Source organism: Budorcas taxicolor, chromosome 15 (genome assembly GCF_023091745.1).
Source record: "Budorcas taxicolor isolate Tak-1 chromosome 15, Takin1.1, whole genome shotgun sequence".
In the NCBI taxonomy this organism is placed as follows: domain Eukaryota; kingdom Metazoa; phylum Chordata; class Mammalia; order Artiodactyla; family Bovidae; genus Budorcas; species Budorcas taxicolor.
The window spans coordinates 51,041,504-51,066,224 of NC_068924.1; the positions used below are offsets into that span (position 1 = coordinate 51,041,504).

The window sequence follows — 24,721 nt, forward strand, 5'->3', positions numbered from 1 at the left end:
AGGTGGAACCCTCAGACAAAACACCATTCAGAGATCCTCCTTTGGTGAGATGCTAAAAATCTTTGCTCTACATAGCTGGCTTTTCCTCCCCTCCCGGGGCTTGGAGGAGGGCCACCACTGCTTGAAAGACTGAAGTCAGGATAAAAAAGATTCACATCGACCTGGAACCCAGGCCACGTCTGGTCAGCAGGGTGGACAGAAGCTGGGGAGGGGGGCTGAGAAGTCAGGCTCCGAGAAGTTCACAATCAGCCATTCACACAAACTATGCTGCCTTTGAATTTCTGGAAAAGAGAGTCAGATCCTAAGTTCATAGGAAAAACTTGAAACATAAATCACTCAGGAACAAGGCTATGTCCTTAGAGAATCACAACATGGAATGATTCTATGGAAACTGAGCGATCATCAGGCAGCCCTATTCTCTGAGTTGAAGGGACAGTGCCAGGGGACCTTGGCTTTGGATCGCCAATGGGGTGTTGCTGGAGATTCTTCCCTGTGGTCCTCCATCCTGACTTAGTCTGGCTGACACATCACGAAACCTCTCTTAGCTTCAGGTCTTTTGCCTACAAGACACTCAACAAGGACCCATTCAGTAACATGGAGCTGTTTTTGTAAGAAGAAACTGGAGGCAGAGTAAAGAGGGTGCTTTACTGGAAGAGAAAGCGTCCAGGCTTCAGTCCAGGCTTTCCTCCAATTTGCTGTAACTACTGCCAAGTCTCTGGGCCTTAGTTTCTTATTTTGTAAAATTAGAAGGCTAAGAATGAAGCTCTCTTCCTGAACTAAAATCCCATTGTTTTAAAGACACTGGGTCTCTTCTACCCTAACCCCCATTTAAAGCAGGCTGCCATACAGTCACAAATCTCTCTCAGGTCACACCACAGCTTGGGCATACCCTGATGAGGTACTCAGGAGGATGTGAAAGCTACTGTGTAGTTACCACACAAGGCACTACCAATAGGTGTCCTGTCCTCTTCCCTGGAATCATGCCATTTATCTTTCCACCTGTAGATTCATAGTTTGTTCTGTGAAAAACTGGAGAAGCTGATTTTGTGGTCAAACATGCTTGAGAAATAAGTAGCAATGAGGATGGAGTGGAGAAAAATACACTAAGGAGAAGAGAGCATTGGTAAGAATTAGAAACTAACTGAAGTGGAGATGTGAGTCAGTTGAGGAAGAAGTCTACAGCAGATTCCTCCAAGATTCTAGACTGCACAGCTAATCATGAAATGTGGTCCCGGGAGAAGCAGATACTGTGGGGGAAGTCAAGGAGCGTAGGTTTGCACATGCCTAGGAGCTGTCTGAGCTGTACTTCAACCAGAGACAGTTTACTTGTCTGCAGAACAAAGGGGATTCTCAAGATGGGCATGTCCCAAGAGCATGGACTATGATGCTAAGGGAGCCTAATTGCTATTCTGCCCCCTTCCCCCAAAGAAGAAGAAGGTGGGAGAGAAAGGGAGAGAAGAGGGGAGGAGGGAGAGGAGGAGGAGAAATATAAAATAAGAGAGAAAGAGGTTTTATTCCATGACAGTGACAAGTTTTAAAGTAATAGGATGAAATGTGAATCTCAAAGAACAGGCATATGCAGGAGACTATTTCCAGATTTACCACAGGATCTTTTACTCATACTATTTACATTTGAAACATGCAAACCACAATTTGTGTGTGTGTGACTGCAGCTTGTTTTAGTAAATCAAGTTTTACTGTAACACAGCCATGCCCATTCATTTACATTCTGACTATGGCTGCTTTACTGGCTGAATGGTGATTATGTCAGAGACCATAAGGCCTGAAAAGCCTAAAATATTTATTATCTGTCCCTTTACAGGAAAAGCCTGTTAACTCCTGACTTAAAGAAATAAAACACTATAGGGAGTCCTGCCAGAATGGAGAGCACCCCTCTTCCATGCAGGAGGGCAGGACACCCCCAAATCCTAAGAATCCCTATCTCTGAAAGCTATATAGCATAGGGTTATGGTGCTGAGCAGTCTGGAGTCAGACTGACTGCCTGGGTCTCCTACTTAACAGCTGTAGAATACATCAGTTTCATCATCTATAAAATGGGGACAATAATAATATCACTTACTTCATAGGGTTATAGTGATGAATACATTAATAAGTGCAAAGCCCTTAGAAGAAAGCCTGACACAATAAGAATAGTTCATATAGGTTACCTATTATTCCTTTCTCTCTCCCTGTACAGAGAACAGTAAGCTTCCTGTCCTGGGAAGTGTACCAGCAGAGACTGATCTGAAAGCTAAACCATGACTTTCATGGTGGGATCCAACTTGGAACACAGACTTCAGGATTCTAAAATTTTTAAATTTAGTGGTTTAAAATGCCATGATTTTAAGATTCTTTAAAGTTAACACACCAGTGGTGCTAGACTCTCCTTTATGCTCCCAGACAATGTGTGCTCAAGTTCTATCCTCTGGGAAGCCTGCACTCACCTTCTGTGTCACAAGGACAACCACATCTCACAAAGTGTTGAGACTGTCCCTCTGAGGGAAATCAAGAGGTGCCCAGAGACTGCAGTAGAATTTGGTTTCTACATCTAAGAATAACCTTGTCTGAGAGTGTTTCCTTTCTTCATGTTATGAAATAGACACACATGAACTCAGAATACAAATCAGTTTAGCCAAAACACTCTTGGTGGCCAAAATGATGATGCTGGGGAAGAAGGCCTTGCCCATTTGTCCAGAGAGGTCGAGGGGGGAGAGGCGAAACTGCAGAGCTAGAAGACTTCTTAGAGAGCATCAAGACCAGCACAGATGTTTCACAGAGAAGACAACGAGAGCAAGCGAGCGACTGCTCACGAGCACCCAGGACTCGGTGCTCACGAGCACCCAGGACTCGGTGCTCCCTCCTCGAACTACAGTCCCAAGTCCTGGGCTCCGTCAGTGAGTCACATCAATTCTTCTCTTAAGGAATACGTTCATTGGACTAGATAATATCAGAAGATCTTTCCAGTGCTGATACTCTAAGCTGTGAGTATTTCAGTGAGACTTTTATGAGAAAATCCTTGCAGAGGACATTCCGTAACTGACTGATGGTCCTGTCCACACCCTTGAGGAAATTCCCCTGGGCTACCTCAAGTATCACAGAATTCAGGGTTTACTACTATATGCACCTAAATTAAAGAGGAAAAAAAGCTGTTGGACTTCATACAAACAAAACAAAACCAAGTCAAAACAAAGACTAATTGATTTTGCTCAAATGAACTTAGACTCAACTCATCACTTGAGGCCTGGGTCTCCTGAAAAGAGTTCTACCTAAGTCTGAAGGTTACAGAACTAGGACTTTGGAATGCTATCCCTTAAGGACATTAGAGACTTGAATTCAATCCTCTCCAATTCAGGTGAAGAATCTAGAGCCCAGGGGAGCAGCAACTTTTCCAAAACTGCGCAGCCAATCAGTGCAGAGCTGGGCCCAGAGATCAGGGCTTACCATGCCCTGGGCAGAGTTCCTTTTTGGATCATATGTCTGTCTCTGTAGTCCAATCTTGGGCATCTGGTATATTGGCCTTTGTGTCCCCATTTCATTAAGGCAATATTGTGAGAGAAAAAAGGAATTCAGTCACTAGCAGTCCCAGCCCTGTCTTTTGAAAAAGGCTTTGTTTATGGTACCCTATTCTTTCTCTCAGGTTCCTAACCATAATTTTAAAGTCCGTCAAATAGGGTAATAAAGAGAGTGTGTATATTAGCAAGATAAAACCTTTTTAGCCCTCTCTTTAATCCTTCTGCACTGTCATAAATCTTTTTCAGCTGGAGAGCCCCTACCACTTTCAAATGCATTGATGCTCACATCAAGGATACCTTTTAGACTAATCGGTTTATTGACTATCAGATTTATATGTCTGGACAAAGCTCTATGTATGAGACTTGCCTTGACCCCCAAGTCTCCTTGTTGGCAGCTGAACAAGAGAGTGCTGAGTAAGTAGGAGGGAGACCTAATTACAAACAGGCTTAGCAAGTGTTAGTGAAATTAAACTGAATTTTTCAAAGGGTCCCGAGTTTTCTCTGGTATTAGAAGCCACAAAATCTGTGTGCTGGGAGAAACTCTGGAGGGATATGGGAGGACCAGTCAATCCTACCTCTATTTATAAATTACAAGAAAGGGGGTATGCCTTGGCCCTTGCTAGTGACTGTGAGAGCCTGTGAGAGGACAGTGGGCTATAGCTACTGGACAGTTCAGTGGAACTTCAGGAAGAGGTTAACATGATGAAAGGCAAGGCCTTCTAATACAGATACTTCCCCGCTGTGGAAAGGACTGCCTCTGGAGGGAATGAATACTCCACACTCGGAGACATGTGAACAAAGGCTAGTTGGCAGCTGGAGAGAAGGCCCCTGACGGGGTGGAGGATATTGGGTATACAGCACCAAGATGACCTAGTCTAGTCTCATTTTACCTTTGGAAAAAATAAGGTCCAAAGCATGGGAATTATTCAAGGTTACACAGAACCAAGTCTATAATCCAAATCTTTTGGTCTTCCACTCCAGGTTTCTTTCTGCTACACTAGTAGGTGTGTCTGTATGCATGTACCTCCCTATGTGCAGATACAAGAGATGTATTATATGCCCGTGCACCTATATCATATCATAGGTTATCTGGAAAAACTCCCTACTGCTATTGTCTCTCTCTTAAAAAACAGTAAAATTAATCTCAAGAAAAAAGTCAGTAATAGAAACTTATCCTGGGTGAAACCTTTCTCCAGTTGTGCTGCACTGGGCATATTACCTTTCTGAGCTTCAGCTTTCAAAATAGAATAAAAATCCACCCAAATATCGTGTAGATTAAATGAGAGGGTGATCATGAAAGCATGTTCTTCAAAAGGTGAGAGTTATGTCGTATAAACTAGTTTATGTTGACATGAAGGGGCAATGATAACTAAGGAAAAAACAACATTTTAATGAAAAACTTTAAATACAACATATTCTTCTAATTTACTTACTTAATAGAGTAATACTTCATTGAACCCCAGACCATGGGCCTAGTCTGCGACATCCCTCTGAGGGCCTGACCAGCCCACGTTGGCACAACTTAAGAAACAGGCGCTTACCACATGCAAAGCCAGCTATTCCTCTTTTGGACGGCTCCAAGAAAGCATGAAGATTTTCCTTACACAGAGTCAAAATGCCACTCGGTAATTTCTGAACACTGGCCCTCATTTTACCTAGTGGAGTCATTTTGTGTTAAAAATCAGAGGTGAAAGTGAAACCATCGGTCAATCCACTGAGCCTCGAGTGAATGGGACCCATCTGACCAGCCAGACCAATTTCCGGCCTCCACCAGGACCCCCTGCACTTACGTTGCTTCCATAGTGTAGCTTCCATGCAAGGGGCAGTGTTTCTCAAGCAAGGGGCAATTTTGTACAACAAAGCCACCTCCCAACTAAGAATTATCTGCTCCTGATGTCCACAGTGCTGAGGCTGAAAATCCTTGTGCTAGCTGGAGGAGGCCCCTCTGTCCAAAAGTCCACAAGCCTTTAAACTGCCCTCTGTCTTTTCCCCTGAAATGCAGTAACGGTCCTTCCCTCATCAAACTTATTGGCAGATGAGTACTTCCTTCTCTCTCCCTCACTGCTTTGTGTCTCCTCAAAGTGGGGTGCATGATTAAAGAGGATGACCTTTCCCTGTATGCTGCTGCTGCTGCTGCTAAGTCGCTTCAGTCGTATCTGACTCTGTACGACCCCATAGACGGCAGCCCACCAGGCTCCTGTATGAGGAGGGCCAATTTTTCGGTGGGTAGGAGAGAGAACCTCTTAAAACATTGTCTTACAAATGTCAGTTTTTAAAGTTCCCTTTCCTTTCTTCCTAAGAGACAAATCAGTCCCAACCAAGGGGAACAAGGAAAGGAGGAGACAGGCTGTATTTACTGAAAGCCGCAGAGGATGCTTGGTAAGTTCGGTTCTCGGTCCCGGTGTCCACTGGGAGGTGGAAGGTGCCTTCAGTGCCACAGGAAGACGAGTTCTGTGGCCAGGCCTGTTTCATCAGCAGAGTTGCTTAAGGGAAGACACAAGAATGGCATTAGGCAGAAATAAGAAGTGGGCACCACCAATCACAGACACAAAGCAAGGGTCTTGGGCTGGACGGAAACATATAACCCAAGGGGCCCCGTTCAGACACACAGGATGGTTCAGCCTTTCTGAGATGGGTGAGTGGTTGGGAGGAGTGCTGAAATGAGCTTCTAAATGATTTGAAGCTGAGGAAATCTGACCTTACACTAATCAGGAGAGTCGGGATTTTCTACCCACTACTAAAAGCATGACAATGCTTATGAATACCACCTTCCACTGTCTGGCATTCTGACCTAAGGCTCTGAGATATACCTTAGCCACTTTCTTGTTAATGTGTAGCAACTTGGAACCTCTGACTGCCTATTGGGCCAGATCAACTGAGTACTCCTTTTTCATGCCTGAAATCTCAGCTGGAGGTGTATTTAACAACTGCTTTCGAACAGAGAGCCCAGAATGCTAATCACCACCTGACGTGAACCTTGCTAGACTGCCATCTCTTGTAAAGGGACTGAGCTTTGGCAGCCTGGAAGGCACAGGCTGTCCAGCAGGACTTTCCCTGCAAACTCCTTCTCCTGTGCACCTAGCGGGGAGCAGGCAGACAGACCTCTGGCACACCCTTTGTACCTCCTGCTGCAGTGCTCCACCTGAGACATGGCCTCCTGAATTAGAGACGAAATCTTCTGGGCCATCAAGAAAGCAACTGTCAACCTTAGAGCAGATGTGAAATAGAGATGAGGCCCAGTTTGAAAGAAATCTGCAGAGACTTTCCAGGCTGACTCAAAGCTCAGCTTGAGAAATTTGAAGGATGATGCTTCCTATGTTCTAGAAGTGGGGAGTGACTCAAAAAACTTACCTTCATGTGTCCTGTAGGGAGGGTGAGGAATACAGTTTCAAAGGAGGGGGCTGCTTAACGTTTTAGGTATCTCCCTTGATCTATTTTCAAACACTAGAGGAGAAATATTCCTGACCCAAATTTCTACTTACGACTAAAAAATGATTTTAGCAGTATCTTTTCCACTCAAATAAGGTCTTGGGAGTCATGGATATGGGGTGTTTTAAAGTATATTAGTATTGGCAACAGTTGGATATACTTGAAACATTTTAACAAGGGGCTGAGGTAGACAGGGTAGTAAGAGAAGCAAATTTGCCTATACTCTCTCATTCCATCAGGACAAGGATAGTCCACTCCAGACAGATTCCCATAAACCCCTCTGCCTGTCCAGGTAACTGGAAACGCCTTTGTGTCCTTCAGTCATCAAAGTACTGCGGCCAGAGGAGGAGGTCAAAGACTCTGCTGTTTTAGCTGAACCAAGGAAAAATGTGTAGCTGTTCTGGGCTGATTCTGAGCTTGCATCAATGGCCCGCAATATATACAGCAGATGCTGAGAAATGAGAAGGAAATCATGGGCAGGGAAGTGACACTAAAAGGAGAATTCTGGTAGAAGAAATGGAGATCCAGCAGAATTCCATGCAGAGTCCAGGGCCTTTGCTAGACATTAGATCATGACTCTGCAGACAATACAGGAGGAGGGCAGTCAATTTTAAACAATTACCTTGAGTTTCTTTTCCTGAGGGGCGGGGATGGGGGGAGTGGTGGGGATTAATAAAGGAACCAATTAGTGCTGAAAAATCCTATTAAGATGGCTCCAAGTTTAGAACCTGCCACTCCACTTGGCTGGAAAGCCCTAACCACCTAAATCAACTTCCTAAAAAAGTATAACATTCAGCTCTAAGAAGTCAGATAGAGCAAGCCCAGGCCCTCTGGACCCCACAGGAATCTACCAGAGGGCAGGAGCCTGAAATCTGACTGTGGAGAATTTGGATGTCCTATTCTGGTCCAGTTTCTAACCCAAATGGTGCATACTTTACCATAGTTTTAACCATAAACCAAAAGTCTGACATTAGCCTGAAGGACCATGTGACAAAGTCCGTCAAAATCAACCAGAGCGCGACTGAGGCCTACACTGCACTCAGCACTGAGGGGAGTGCCACGGTGGACAGGAACACACGTGGGTCATGGGCACCGCACACAAGGTTATTTATGGTCTAGCTGGGGATGCAACACAGCCACACGCCAACCAGAGAGTGAACAAGACAGCATCACGCACAGCAAAATAATGCTCCAGGTTAGCCAGGAAAGAGGCAAGTGCGACTGTGCCTTTGATTTATGTGTTTCCCAACTGAGCCAGTGAACTACACTATACATGTTTGTGAAGAAGTGGATATTTTTTTCTGGTTTCATTATAAAGAAAACAAAAACTAATATTTCTGTAGTTTTCTATATATATGAATATATAATAATCTACATAACTGGATAAATATGAAGACTAAAAACAACAAATAGCAGCTGTCAATTTGCTCTCCTCATTAGATATACCATATGATCCTCCTTGTCCATGTACAATTCTAAAGTAACCTGTTGCTGGTAGCGATTCAGAACTCAGTTGTGGGATGAAGACAATCCAACTGAAGCTTTGAGAGGCGTGGTAACAGAGAAGGCTGCTCTGACAGGCATGCCTGCTCCTGGTGCCATAAAACGTAGCAACTCCTAGAAATGATCTATATTTTGAATAAATACATGTGTATATATTTGTCAAATATTATTAAGGTGCACGTGTGAGACTGGTGAAACTTTATGGAGTGCTGTATATGTACTATTCCTCAATTTAAAAAGAGAGAGAACCCGTGGTAGTGAAGGGCCACGGCCCAGTCACAGCATGCTGCCCACGTCCAAGTGCTGGGTTGTTCACATCCCTGGACACGGGGCCCTCACGCCCTCTGACACTTGAACAATCTGTTAAGCACACTTACAAGGAGGAGAGGCAGCAAGGGACCATCATCCTGAACAATGTAGTGTGTCAGGAAATCTGAGTTCTGCCCTGGGCTGTGCCACTTATTAGCTGTGGGACCTTGGGCAAGTCACTATACCTTTCTAAACTTCAGGTTTGTTGTCTCACAATGTGACAATAAATAACCACTACTTGATTGCTTGACAGCACTGATTGTGAGGATCAAAAATCAAGTATCCGGTCTCACAGTTTCCGATTCCGGGGCTTGCCCACTCCTCCACTCCCAGATGTGGCAGCTCCATGGAAGCTCTCATCACCTCCCTGAATTACTGCAACTGCTTCCTCACTGTTTTCAAACCTGCCAACTCCAATCTCCAAGCTGCAATCAGAGTGATATTTCTAAGACCTGTATCTAATCTCAAAACCTTCTTTCTTAAAAATATCCCATGGTCCTCCACTACCTAACTCCTTGTGTGGCACTTAAGGCCCCTCAAGATCTAGTCCTATGATCTCTCTAGATTCTTTTTGTTCTCGCTCTCAAACCCTACACGTCAGCCACACAAATCGCTCACCATTCCAAGACTATGCCAAGAAGCATCACTTCTCTGTATTTTTGCTCACACTGCTCACTCTTCCTGGCACATCTTTCCCCAGATGCTACCTAGTAGACATTTACTAATCCATCAACCATGAGCTGAAGACTTGCCTCCACTATGAGGTCCTTTTCTCCCCCAATTTTTGACCATACTTCTCTTGTGTGCCCCATTTGTTTCACTATCCCAGTTCCTGTGTTTCTTAGAAGTTCCCTGCTGGTTTGTCTATCTCCCCTGTTAAACTGTGAGCTCCTTAAAAACAAGAACTCTGTCTTACTGAACTCTGCAATTTCAAAGGGCCCTGGCTTAGGGTCTGGAACAGAACCATCTGTGAAGAGAAGAGCTCCATACTACTCTGAATATTTCAGATGCTACAACTGGAGCGGAAAGGAAGCAGGAGTGCTTCTCTCACTTTCTATGGAGCCTTCTGTTCAAGTTCATATATTCTGAGACAAACAAAAATGATTCCTCATAAAAAATAAGAGAAACAGGTCTGTGACTAGCAAAAATGAAATTTTTAAGAGGGCCTTCTGTTAGCATTTAAAGGGACCTCAGAGATCATCTGGAATAAAACACTTTATCTATGGCCTGGAGATATTAGCAAATTGCCCAAGATCACGCAGCCTATAGCAGCATAGAGAGATTTTCACAGCTCATCTCCTAAAAGATGGGCCACACACAAATTCAATTTTCAACATCCAAATAATTCAAGGTTAAAAGTTGGGAAAGTGTGCAGAGACTTTACAAAAACATTGTCCTAAGCAGCCCAGGCAAGGGTGGTGAAAGCAACAAGTCCCCCCTATGGTCCCTTCCTGTCTATGACAAAAAAGGACCTAGTCAAGTTACACTGCTGGGACCCTCACAGGTGCCCAGGAGTTCCCCGTGGTGCCTTGGGCCTGGAGTCCACACTGCCCAGAGAATCCAGCTCTGGTCCCTGGTTTATTAGCACACTTGACCCTCACCTCTCACCATCTAGGAAAATGTCCCCAGATGAGCCAGAGCTCAAGATCTGGGCTGAGGGAATAGATGCATCTAAAGTCAACCAGGTCTTTAAACATGTGAGACTGCCAATGCAGATGGAAAAATCTGATCCTGGGCCAGACTCATTTTTTTGCGTTCTTACAGGCATAATCCAGGTATTCCTCCACAGGGGCTGCCACACAGCCAATAGAGGAGCCATGGAGGCCCAGGGATTTTTGTTCATTGGTTTGAATTCAGCAGTCACAGGGTGAAGGTTTCTGACCTAGGTCAGATGGGACCCCGGAGGTGAGGAAAGGGAGAGACAGACGCCTTTTAGTGCCATGATCCTTCACTGCTGCCCTAGGGGACGGTTCATGTGTGTCTCCAACCCATGATTTTGCACCATCAGACATGTTCCTGCATGCTTTAGGAACTGCTGCTGAGCCACCTGGGGGAGCCCAAGCCTAGGGGATGGGATTTGGGGAGGAGAGGAGAGGGGATCTACTGTTGTTACGAGATAACACATTCATAGGCCATAATACAGATGAGGAAAAATAGCTTTCCTACCATAAGCTGAATGCAGGAACTGAAACTCTGTTGGATAGAAATGTTAGTTGAAATTACCACTAAGAATCTGTGCAAAGTAGTACATTGCAGTTACAAAAACAGACTTTGTCTCAAAATAGCAGTTTCCCCCAGGCTACATAAGAAAACTGTGAATGCAAAGGGTACAAAGTACCTCCACCCTGGAGAGGGTGACAGACTTGCCATCCAGGAAAGCCCACTCACTGGGGAGGGGTACCCTTTGGATGCCAGGACATCTTCCAGGAAGCTGACCCATAGCTGCCTGGAAGTGCATATGTCCAAGTTCCTGCTCTTTGCTTGTTTATGCTAAGAATAAATTTCAGTTCTCCCAAGCACTGCAGAGGGACTTCACACATGACAGAGGTGGTATGTGCTGGATAAAAAGCTAAAGGTTTAGGGACAAAACCACCATCTTTGGTCTCTGAAGAGCTCTCTATAAACTGCTGGAGGGCTAGGACCAATGCAGGGGCACTTTATTCCCTAAAACCTCTGGGAGAGTGTGCTACTGTAGCAGGGGCAGACTGTGGGCAGTCAGAGTGGCTTTGAATCTGAGCTCCACTGCTCTTTAGCTGTGCAACTTTGCACAAGTAATTTTACCTCTCTGAGAAAAACTGGAGACAAGAATCTCTAACTCACAAAACTGTAGGGAAAAAAAAATTTTTGTGACAAGACCTGCATGGTGCCTGGATCATGGGAGGTGTTCAGAAAACACAAATTCCTTCCCCTTCCCAGGTTCATCATATGCACAATGGGAATAATGTATCTAGTCTAGAAGGCTGCTACGAAATCAAGTGCGACAACAGATGACAATGATTTATAAAGATTTTTTTTGTGAGGAGGTATTTCATTTTTATCTGTTAGTTATTCTGTTTTTCCTTTCACTTCATTTTCAAGTCAGATTACCATTAATATGACACATCCTTTGGTCTCTAGATTCTGTAAAGAAGTCTCTGTTGGCTACACCTCCTGCGGGGCCAAATTTAAGGAAGAGCCCTCAATTCGTTAGAGCTTGGAAAAAAGCTCCAAGTACCCAAGCTGCTTTCAAAACCAATGAAGGAGTGAAACATTTCCCTGCATTCTGGACAGATGACATTGTAGGGTACTCAGTGCTGCTAAAAATAGCTCTTTTTTGAAGCAACTTCTTTGTCTCCTTGAAGAAGCTGAGAGAAATTTCAACCTGATAGCCTGGCCCCTCTGCAGGATTCTATCCTGCAGCATTTCTCAGCATCACAAATGGCAGCTCTGGCAGGAAGCTGAGCGCACCTACAACATCTTTGCTGTCCTTGAGTCGGTGCCTCCACCACGGTCAACAGACCTGGAAACACAGAGGCCAGCCTCCCACCGTATGCCACAGACCAGCTGTGTGCATATGTAACTCCAAAGACAACAGGATCTGCCAAGGTCACACCAGAATCAGTAGCAGAGTTAGTGCGACAACCCTGGTCTTCCAACTCCCAGTTTGGGGCTTTCTGACACAGCATGCTAATACCACCCTGTGTAGTGGACTGTGTGGGTTTCTGAGAAAATGGTTTAGTCAGAGCTTAGAAATATGCTGATTTTTAAAAATACAAATTGGGGAAAATCAAGTTAGATGTGGGTTGATATTTTGTATGCATTAAAATTAAAACTTAATCAGTACTTTATACACGCTAGGAGCTTTCCAATCTATCCATTCTCCCCCACGCCGCCATCCCAGTCTCAGGTTTTTTCTATCTGCTCTCCCTTCCCTCTCTCACCTGACTGCTCTAACATCTCAATTTCTCTCTAGTTAACTGCAACTATAATGTGGTTAAGAGTGTATGCGGATGTGGTGGCTGGATGCCTGGATTGGGATCTTTGGGCTAGTTCCATTAACTTCTCTAAGTTTTAGTTTTCCCACTTAGAAAAATGGGAATAACACTAATGACCTCAAATGTCTGCTGTGATATAAAACAAGTTAATACCCATAAAGAGCTTAAAATAGCCCCTGACACACTGGGACCATTCAACAAATGTTAGCTATTTATTCCCTGTCCTTCTGCTTTCTTGGTAAACTGATCCTAAATCTATCATCAGAAGTTTGGAACATTATGAGAGAATATCCCAGGGCTGGGGGAGAGCCTTGAGAAACACACAGTCTCCACCTCAGTTGCACCTCCAATGTTACATGGCCGTATTACTGCTCAAGTCTCCTCTCCTACCTTTCACAGTAAGGCTCATCCCTGACCTCTCTCGTTGAGAACACTCCCTCTCTCCTTGCTCACTTGTCTCAGCAAATCAAGATCAGGAGATAAGAACTCTGCACTTCCCACTAGACAAGTTATTATTAGCACATCCACCTGTGACCTTTCCTTTACTCTGAGAGGAAGAGCTGCTCTTCCATGGGAAGCACCCCATTCCATTAGCTTCCCAAAACAAATGAGAGAATCGAGCTCTGGACTTCCCACACCATCACAGCCTCCTTGGAAGCCTGGCTCTGTCTGACACTCGTTCTTCTGTGTCTCAATGTCCTCTCCACTTGCTCCTTCTCATCAGTACTTATTTAATGTTCATTTCCAGAAAGAACAAAAACAAAAACCCCCATTTAACCCTGTCTCCCCTTCTACTCAATCCTCCTCCGTCCTCCTTTTGCTAGTAGCCAAGACTCCAGTACTCTTGCCTGGAAAATCCCATGGATGAAGGAGCCTGGTAGGCTGCAGTCCATGGGGTCGCTAAGAGTCAGGCACGACTGAGCAACTTCACTTTCGCTTTTCACTTTCATGCATTGGAGAAGGAAATGGCAACCCACTCCAGTATTCTTGCCTGAAGAATCCCAGGGACAGAGGAGCCTAGTGGGCTGCCATCTATGGGGTCGTACAGAGTCGGACACGACTGAAGCGACTTAGCAGCAAGCCTCTTGTAACTGCAGGCTCCATCTGCCAAACCCACTCCTTCACTCCAGCCTCCCCTCCCCGATCACTTCCACAGAGGTCACTGATGGCTTCCTGACTATGAAGATAATGCATCTCCTTCACCTTGGATCTTACCTGACCTTCTACACTACTCATCTCATTGTGTTTTAGACTGGGTAGTTTACCAAGACAATTCACAGACTTCATAGCATTGAAATCATTTTTATACTATAAGATTAGTATCAAAACCAGCATAGTTTTCAAGTATGATGGAACTTATCAAATTGGATTAAGTCTTTTATAAAAGAGAATTTCTGTAGTTTTCACTGCTTCTGCCTCCTAGTATATGTTTTTTGGGAAATATATACCTTATTGATTAAAGTGAGTATAGAATAAAATATCTGTGGTGAGATATCATTAGAGATTTTTTTTTGAGCCTGTGTGTCACTGTTCCCCTCACAAGCTTTTTGAGGGCAATGACTGCAGTTTCACAAATCTGAATCATCTATAGGGTCTTCCAGAGTGCCCTTGGCATAGCAAGGGCAAATGGAATAATGTACCTATGTAAACACTTTAGGGATTAACATCACTTATTTGCATAAAATGGTTCTTATTTGCCAAAAAAAGAGCAGGGCTCATGATATGCATGTGCATGTGAGTATAATATGATCATGACATTAACCCTACTTTAGGAGGGGCAACTGAGGCTCAGAGGTCAGGAGACTTTAAGATTGCTAATCTAGGAAGTGACAGAGTCAGAATGCAAATCTAGGGCTTCTGACACAGCCCATGTTTGTTTCATTTAAACATCCTGGAAGAAAGGGAAAGTCAGTGGGGTGAATCCTGGATTGGCACCGAAAATCCTGAGACCAAGAACCCTTAGATCTTTCTAGTCCATATGTTACTGTTGATTGATTGGGTAAGTTGGATAAAACACTGCTTTTCTCTGCATTGTCAAGAGAAGGGACTGAACTGGAGGCTCTCTAAGGCCTTTTCAAGCTTTCTGACTTTAGAATAATAATTACTAAACATGAAAATGAGGATATTATCATGACATTCAAGGACTTTCCAAATCTGGCCCTCGAACATCTGTGATCCAGATTTTGGACTGCCCTGCCCAAGAGCCTATGCTTCAATCATTCTCACTACTTTGATGTTCTTCAGTGTCATTCCTCCCATCTCCGTGCTTTTGCCCAGGTTCTACTCCATCTAGAATGCCCAACTTTTCCTTTGTATGTTTAAAAAAATGCCTCTCAGCAGTAACAACAAAACCCAACCAACTAAAACAAACACACAAAAAAGAATGCCTCTTAACAACAACAAAAAACCCTCCACCAACCAGACAAAAAAGAATGCTTCTTACTTCTCTCTCAAGTATCCACTGCTAAGTCCTCTGTGAAGCCTTCCCCTACACTCTGAATCCCAAGCAGAGGATGTTCCCTCCTTTGCTTCCTCTCCTCTTATATGTATTCCTTTGACAATATTCATCACACCATACAGCCAGGAATTTGTTTACATGTCAGCTCCTAAATCAACTATAAGCTACTTTAGGCAAAGATAATATCCTTCCTTTTATTCTGTTCTAGTGTGGAGGGCATTTAGCAAATACTTGTTGAATAAATGAAAAGGAACTTACACAAAACCATCTACAACAGTGAGGTAGGTAGCACATTTCTCAGGTGAGGTAACTTGTCTAAGGCCTCACAACTAGTGAGTTAGATAATCAGGATTTAAACCCAAGACTTACAAACTGCAGAGCCCACAATCTTTCTCTGGCCCCTTGAGTGTTAAAGCACCAGCTGAGAGTAGCTTTTCTGGTGGGGGGTGGGGCGGGGGGTGTGGTGCGGGGAAATGGAGGCTAACATCAGTGCTAAGACCTCTGCATTGCTCCCAAACTGAAACAAACTTCTTCAATACTTTCTAACCAAGGAGTGTTGGCCCTTTGTTATTTTTGAAAACCAAGTTCTTTGCTCCAGCTTGGAAACCAGCTCTTTGTGTCTGGTGGCAAGTCTCTCACTCTCTTCCAGGTCCACATCCAGGACGTCTGCTGTGTAAGTGGGTGCTTGGTGTGTGTGAGTGTGCACACATCAACGGCAGCCTCAGGGGAAAGGAGCAAACACTGGGTGTGGACATTAGGAGAGCAGGAGGTTCTGTGAGGAGGACGCACGTCTCAGGTACTCTAGCAGAAGAGACGACTCACTGTAAGTTACAGAGAACAGAGGAAATTCTGTTCCCGCCCCAACTGGAGGCTGAACTGCCCCAGTTCCCAGAGGGGACTCCTTGGACAATCAATCATGGACAAGCTGAGCCTAGAGCAGTTAAGGACAGCGGGTGTTTTGAGCTTATTTTTTCCCAAGTAGAACCTCACCTCCCATCCCACTCATCACTACTGTCTCCACTTTCTCCTTACCTGGAGCATAACTGGGGCTATTGGTGGGGTACAGGCTGGGATTGTAGGCAGGGGCCGCAGCTGGGTAGGCTGTGGGGTAACCTATGAAAAGACAGGAAAAAAAAAAAAAAAACCTATTTAGTTGGGCAAGAAGAATGATTTCTGAGGAAATGGAATCCAAGTCCCAGGCTTGGACTTCAGCCTCTTCATGAGCCATTTCAGACCATATATGTGGCTTGTTTTAGCCTTCTGAGAATAATAGAAAATATATAATATTTTTCTATTTTTTAAAAGCACTATAAGATATATATGCCTAGATGCTCACTGTAAAAAAACAACAACAAAACTGAAACACCATATAAGTATATATGGTAAAAGGTGTAACTCTACTTTCACATGCCTGCCACAACACCGCAGAGACAGTAACAGTCTGGCATTTAAGTCTCCGGATAGTTCTCTATGCATTTTTATACACATATATTCAGTGGTGTGCTGGTGAATATTTAACAACTGGCCCAGGGAAACTGCAGTGAAGCCCTATTTTGTAGCACTTGCTGAGTTCCATGCTGTAAATACTCTCACCATGGCTGGTTTCAAGCCAGCAACATCATCAAATGAATAGCTGAGGAGAGATGCTCACAAGTGGCCCTAGAGAGCCCATACAAGCCTGATCCAGTCCACCACTCGTATATAGGGATTAAAAATTTTTTCTATTGTGACAAAATATATGTAACAAAACTTGTGATTTGAACCATTTACGTGTATAATTCAGTGGCATTCATTACATTCACAATGCTGTACAACCATCCTATGTATTTCTAAAACTTTTTAACTACTCCAAACAGAACTCTACCTATTAAGCAATAATACTCCATTCCCTCTTCCCATAACCTGTATTAACCTTTAATCTACTTTCTGTCTCTATAAATTTGCCTATTCTAGATATGGTATATACAGGGAATCAAATACTATTTATCCTTTTGTGTCTGGCTTCTTAACAGAATTAAGCTCATCCATGTTTTAGTATGTATTAGAACTTTAATCCTTTTCATGGATAAGTAATATTCCACCGTGTGTGTGTGTGTGTGTGTGTGTGTGTGTGTGTGTACGTACACACACACCACATTTTGTTTTTCTATTCATTTGTTGGTGGATACTTGGATATTGTGAATAATGCCATGGAGAGAGTAAGATTTCCAGAAAGACTTAAAGGAAATAGTTAACCAAGCAGATGGCTGAAGGAAGAGCATTTCAGATGAAGGAAATACTCAGCACAATGGCCCTAAGTTGGGGGTATATGATATGGGACATGTCTGAGGAACAGTGAAGAGGCCAGTGTAGCCGAATTGGAACAAACGAGGAGGGAAGAGGCAGTAGATGAGTCAGATAAAAGGCTGGGCAGTTCACGTAGGGGCCTTATAGGCACCGTAAGGACTTCAACTTTTACTCTGAGTGAAATGAGAAGCCATGACGGGATCTTGAGCAGAATAATAACATAATCTGACTTAGGTTTGAAAAACATCACTCAGCTGTGTGGAAAACAGACCATAATGGGGGAAGAATAGAGAAACCTAGAGACCAGTTAGGAGCTACTGTAAACTCCTTGCATGGATAATGGGGCTCAGATCAGGGAAATAGCAGCAGAAATGATGAGAAGTGACATGCTAAGAGACTTCACATACTTTGCCACATTGCTTTCTAGAAGGACTATCAATCTGTACTCGCACTAGCAGTGTGTAAGTGCCTGTCTCACTGCTCGCTATGGTTATTTTTAATGCTCATTGGAATTTTGACTGACAATGGAAAGCTGATTTTAAAAGTCAAAGATTAAATCCCTAAATCCTTAAAAGCTTCTTTGGGATTTGTAAATACTGAGCTTTAATAATGTATCTTTGTTAATATGCCTTTCCCTAAATCCTTTCCAACTCCAAAGAAAATTCATCTCTCTTTACTCCCCAATCATTTTCTGACTTCACAGCCAAGGCAGCCAACTTGTTGTCACTTAATTAGCAATATGCTGCTAAGTCGCTTCAGTCGTGTCCGACTTTGCGCGACGCCAGCCCACCAGGCTCCCCTATCCCTGGGATTCTCCAGGCAAGAACACTGGAGTGGGTTGCCATTTCCTTCTCCAATGCATGAAAGTGAAAAGTGAAAGGGAAGTCGCTCAGTCACATCCTACTTTTAGTGACTCCATGGACTGCAGCCCACCAGGCTCGTCTGCCCATGGGATTTTCCAGCAAGAGTACTGGAGTGGGGCGCCATTGCCTTTTCTGAATTAGCAACATGGAGGTCTTCTAAAGTCAAGGGTTTAATCTGGAAAACAAAGTGATCTGGTCTCATGGCTGAAATCTGTATTCAGCTTCACGTGAGAGATGGCACAGCAAAGAGTAATCCCACCCCTATTACATCATTGCAGATGTCTTTTAGGGGCAATTATAGGATCTTCCTTCAGTGTTTCTAAGAATTTTTTTTCACTTGAATTTGGCAGGTATCAAAGAACAGCAGCATTAGAAAGACCTTCATTTTCTAGGTGACATTCTCAGGCTGAGAGAAAGGCAGGGACTTAGGGTCACAGATCTGCAGAGATTAGAAGTAACTTCAAAGCCATTTGGTCCACCCTCACATTTGAGGCTAGGGCTCCTCTACAACACATTCATGGCATCATTCATCCCTGCCCTGGATTTCTACTGACCACAAAATCTTTCCTTTCCCGAGACTCAGCGCCCTCCTCCACTGTGAGACTGCTCTGATTGTCTGAAAGTGACTTCTCATACTTCACTGAACTCTATCTGTCTCTTCTACCCTGTAGAACAGAACAAATTTGAAGACACATGCATCCCCAATTACAAAACTTATCACAGTGTACTTCAATGGTTTCTTTACATTCCCTGTCCTTCCCCCTTTCCTCAACCTGCAAGTTTTTTGAAAGTATAGCTATGTCTCCTTTGCCTGTACACAATAGCGCTTGATCAGGTCCTCTTTCCTACTCCTTGAGCAAACCACCACCTCCTCCCCTCAGCTGGACAGCAAGCATCCAAGCTTCTCAAACACAGGCTCAGTTTAGTTCAGTCGCTCAGTCGTGTCCGACTCTTTGCGACCCCATGAACTGCAGCATGCCAGGCCTCCCTGTCCATCACTAACTCCCGGAGTCCACCCAAACCCATGTCCATTGAGTCAGTGATGCCATCCAGCCATCTCATCTTCTGTCGTCCCCTTCTCCTCCTGCCTTCAATCTTTCCCAGCATCAGGGTCTTTTCAAATGAGTTACCTCTTCACATCAAGTGGCCAAAGTACTGGAGTTTCAGCTTCAACATCAGTCCTTGCAATGAACACCCAGGACTGATCACCTTTAGGATGGACTGGTAGGGTCTCCTTGCAGTCCAAGGGACTCTCAAGAGTCTTCCTCAACACCACAGTTCAAAAGCATCAATTCTTAATATCTTTTGCTTCTGTTAGGTCCATACCATTTCTGTCCTTTATTGAGCCCATCTTTGCATGAAATGTTCTTTTCGTGTCTCTAATTTTCTTGAAGAGGTCTCTAGTCTTTCCCATTCTATTGTTTTCCTCTATTTCTTTGCACTGATTGCTGAGGAAGGCTTTCTTATCTCTCCTTGCTATTCTTTGGAACTCTGCATTCAAATGGGTATCTCTTTCTTTTTTTCCTTTGCTTTTCACTTCTCTTCTTTTCACAGCTATTTGTAAGGCCTCCTCAGACAGCCATTTTGCTTTTTTGCATTTCTTCTTCTTGAGGATGGTCTTGATTCCTGTCTCCTGTACAATGTCACGAACCTCCTTCCATAGTTCATCAGGCACTCTATCAGATGTAGTCACTTAAATCTATTTCTCACTTCTACTGTATAGTCATAAGGGATTTGATTTAGGTCATATCTGAATGGTCTAGTGGTTTTTGCGACTTTCTTCAAACACAGGCTAGGGATGAACAGTCTGTGTAGCCAGTAGAGAATATCCCTTCCCCACCATCAACTTCCTCTGTCAAGAAAGAGTATCATAGGTAAGCTGGGCTTCCTCCCAACAATGTTCCTGGTTTTGTTTTGCTCATTTTGTTTCCTTGTCCCTAACTCATATTACTCATCCTACTGCCTCTTTTGATGCTGCTGGGATCTCTGGCACCTAGCACAGATAAGAGAATTTGTTGTGCTTCAGTTGTTAAGTCATGTCCGACCATCGAGACTCCATGGATTGTAGCCTGTCAAACTCCTCCAGGCAAGAATACTGGAGTGTGTTGCCATTTCCTGCTCCAGGGCATCTTTCCAACCCAGGGATCAAATCTGTATCTCTTGACTCAGCGGATTCTTCACTGCTGAGCCACTGGGGACCAGATGCCATGACCCACCACTGGATGCGCATCCGGTCCCATCACTTCACGGCAAATAGATGAGGAAACAATGGAAACAGTTACAGACTTTATTTGGGGGGGGGGGGGCTCCAAAATCACTGCAGATGGTGACTGCAGCCATGAAATTAAAAGACGCTTCCTCCTTGGAAGAAAAGCTATGACTAACCTAGACAGCATATTAGAAAGCAGATACATTACTTTGCCAACAAGGGTCTGTCTAGTCAAAGCTTTTGTTTTTCCAGTAGTCATGTATGGATGTGAGAGTTGGACTATAAAGAAAGCTGAGCACTGAAGAATTGATGTTTTTGAACTGTGGTGTTGGAGAAGACTCTTGAGAGTCCCTTGGACTGCAAGGAGATCCAACCAGTCCATCCTAAAGGAAATCAGTCCTGAAGACCTTGATGCTGGAAGACTGAAGGCAGGAGGAGAAGGGGACAACAGAGGATGAGATGGTTGGATGGCATCACTAACTTGATGGACATGAGTTTGAGCAAGCTCTGGGAGTTGGTGATGGACAGGGAAGCCTGGCGTGCTGTAGTCCATGGGGTCACAAAGAGTTGGACACAACTGCGCGACTGAACTGAACTGAGCCATCCAGGAAGCCCCAAGGCAGAGAATAGATACTCAGTAAAGAGATTACTCAGGGATTGTATTTTGGAGCTATGAAAGGTTTAAAAACAAAACAAATCCAAGAGGATCCCTGGCCTTGAAAAGGTCACCAAGTAATGAAAGAGAAAAACAGGTAAGTGGACAGTTGGAATGCACCTCAAAGAGTGCCTGACAAGGCTGTCAAGTGAGCAGAGAAGGGCCCTTCAACAACCAACATTTATTTAGTACCTACTGTCTGCCAGGGATTATACTGGGTACTAGGTGTCCCTGGATGTAGACAAAAAAAGAGGGAGGAAGAACATTCCAGGCAGAAGGATGAAGGGTGGCATTTTGGGGACATCCATAAGAAGCTTGGCTTGTTCCCTCCCTGGCTCTAAGAAGCAGGACTGATGGGTTAACCACACCTGAAAGCTAGGTTGCCTTTTAGAGCTTGATCTCATCACTTTTTCTTCTTGTGACTATATCTCCCTTTATGGTCATTGGCCCCAATGTATCTTTTCATTTTCATGTCCACTACCTATGCTTAAGTTTCATACATCTAGACTGGACTTCTCTCCTAACACCTGACTCAAATAGTATCTAACTGCTTACTCAACACCTCCACTTGGATATTTGCTAGACATCAAGTTTAGATGGCAGAGTGGCTAAGAGTATGGTCTATGGAGCTATATCTAAGCTTAGGTTTGAATTTCTGGAACATCACTAATTATTTGTGTGACCTTGGGCCATTTGCTGTGCTTTAGTTTATGAGAATAATAATATTATTTACCTAATAGGTTGGTATAAGTATTAAATTAGTAAGACCTCAAAGTGCTAGGAGGCAGGCAAACAGTTAAGAGTTCAAAAACTTAGGAATTATTATTTTAAATTATGATTCAAAATTAAATACTTACTTTCTATCTTCTAAATATTTACTTTCTACCTTCCAAATCTGTTCTCCAAGCTTCTTCTCCACACCAGTAAATGACAATTCGTTCTTTTAGTTCCTCAGGCCAAAAATCTTACAGCCATCTTTGACTCTACTTTTTTCTCCTATTCACATCTAATTCATCAGCAACTCCTTTTCAGTTCTACCTTCAGAAAATACTCAAAATCTGACCCTATCTCATTACTTATATACTTTCCATTCTAGTCCAAGTCATCATTATTTCTCACCTAGATTATTGCAATAGCTTCTTAACTGGTCTCTCTGCTTTTTTGTTGCCATGCAGTCTATTTCCCACAGCAGCCAGAACAACCCTTTAAAACATTAAATCAGATCACGACACTCCTCTCTTTAAACCCCACATAGCTTCCCATGACAACCACAGAGAAATCCTTTCAGTGACCCACCTGGACTTCAGTTACCTCTTAACTTCCTCTCCTACTACTTGAAAGTGAAAGGGAAAGTCACTCAGTCACGTCTGACTCTTTGCAACCTCCAGGCCAAAATACTGGAGTGGGTAGCCATTCCCTTCTCCAGGAGATCTTCCCACCCCAGGGATCAAACCAGGGTATCCCACATTGCAGGCAGATTCTTTACCAGCTGAGCCACCAGGGAAGCCCAAGAATACTGGAGTGGGTAGCCTACCCCTTCTCCAGCAGATCTTCCCAACCCAGGAGTCAAACTGGGATCTCCTGCATTGCAGGAACTCTTTACCAGCTTTCAGGAAAGCCCTACTACTTGCCTCCATGTTAATCTACTCCAGCCACAATGGCCTCTGCGCTATTCTTTAAATGTGTCAACCATTTCCCCATCTCAGAATCTTCACCCTTCCCCTTTCCTCCTTTCTGGAATTCTGTTCAAAGGTCATCATACACTCTTTCTAAAACAAGACCTTCAACTTTCATTACTCTCTGTGCTTCTTATCCTGCTTTGTTTTCCTTCACAGCGGTTAACAACCTGACATACTGTATGTTTACCTACTTTCAGGAGACTGCCCATCTTCTGTCACTACAATGTAAGCTTCAGGATATAGTAACATTTGTTAGGTTGCAATTATTCCCTGCTGAAGTCTTCTCAGCACACTCCCAAGACTCTGGACAGGCTCTGCCCCACCCAAGTGAGCAGAGTGCATTCCAAGTCCCAGTTCCCCAAGACTGCCTGGATCTGCTGAAGTGCTTGGTGATACAATATGGATGTTTCATCCACCACTCAGACAAAAGATACTTTAATACATGTCTCAAGTCTCAAAACAATACTAACGTTATTTCCCCCATCTTGTAGATAAGGAAATCAAGGCTCATGGAGGTAAAGTGATTTTTTTGGCCAAGATTATTTAGTAAATCAGTGGTGAGTGAGTGAAAGTCACTCAGTCATGTCCGACTCTTTGCAACCCCATGGACTATACAGTCCATGGAATTCTCTAGGCCAGAATACTGGAGTGGGTAGCCTTTTCCTTCTCCAGGGGATCTTCCCAACCCAGGGATCGAGCCCAGGTCTTCCACATTACAGGAGGATTCTTTAGCAACTGAGCCACAAGAGAAGCCCAAATCAGTGGTGGGAACTGGCTTTTTCCACACCTACCAAATAACTAGGACTTGGTCCTTGGAAACATGTATGCCTCTCCTGTATTTATATTTTTTGAAGGTCAAGAGTGATGAGAATAAATGGCCACAAATAAGTTTTTCTCCCTTGTACCTCAAAGGCTTCAGTAGTGATCAAGTTTCCTGGGATTCTGAGGTATACATTTTAACTGCTTTATAGATGTTAATACAATTTAATCCCTTTTACTGTTACTAGGATTAGGACTGAAGAAATATAAAGCTATTTTTTTATTAATATGGAAATCAGAAACTACTTTCTAGAGAAATTATTTCTGAAATGACTTGATCTTTAGGAAGTAAAAATAGCAGTGTATCAAAAAGCTAGCAGAAGACTAACTCCTTGGGTCAGGAAGACAAAGAAGATTTTGTCGTTGTGAGCAGGGGGGACACTTATGCAATGAAGACACTCCAGGTCTGAAGCTCACGAACAAAATTTAAAAACTGTCCCTCCAACCCCAGGGGTAACCAAAAAACCAAATAAGCAAAACAACTGAACAATAAAAACAAACAAAAACTTCAAACACTTTAATTCTCTCAAAATGAGAAAGAAGAGGACAAAAAGAAGGATATATTTTTAATTTGGAATATGTTCTGAGCTATCAGGCACTTCTTTATCTACCCTAACTTTATGAAATATATTATTAGTCTCATTTTATAGATGAGGATATTGAAGCTTAGATTTATCTTACACAACTAGTAAAAAGAGAGTGGCTACAGAACTGGGCTGGCTGAATGAGACAAAGTCCACTCTACCAACCTCCCTCAAAACATGAGTCTGCTTTGGATAAACCTCTGGATTTGGCTGCTATTTTCTTCGCCAACATTCTTATTTCAGATTCGAAACCTGAAAAAACAGGAAATTACTCAAGAGAATTGCTTTGATCAAAGATGGTTCGGGTTTTTTTTTTAAAAAGCTATTCTGTTCCCACTCGGTGTCCTAATATAGACCATGCTCACATTACTGAAAAGCATCACACAAGCACTGAATTACAGAGTTAGAAGAGATATTAGAAGTGATTGAGTCCAGTTTGCC

At 43.5% G+C, this 24,721-nt stretch overlaps 1 protein-coding gene across 5 annotated transcripts in view; it reads right to left on the bottom strand.

Annotated features, from left to right (window-relative positions):
• FAM168A (family with sequence similarity 168 member A) overlaps window positions 1-24,721 on the bottom strand; it is a 202,426-nt gene that overhangs the window by 9,834 nt on the left and 167,871 nt on the right. For 4 of the 5 annotated variants that reach the window (XR_008200654.1, XM_052652761.1, XM_052652763.1 and 1 more), the window contains exons 3-5: window positions 16,218-16,298; window positions 10,920-10,946; window positions 5,870-5,995 (exon numbers count right to left, since the gene is read on the bottom strand). Coding sequence is in view for 4 of the 5 variants with exons in the window: in XM_052652761.1 (XP_052508721.1) it covers window positions 5,870-5,995; window positions 10,920-10,946; window positions 16,218-16,298 (234 nt within the window). In the remaining variant the exon portion in view is untranslated. The remainder of the gene's footprint in view (window positions 1-5,869; window positions 5,996-10,919; window positions 10,947-16,217; window positions 16,299-24,721) is intronic. The other variant, XM_052652764.1, reaches the window with a different exon arrangement.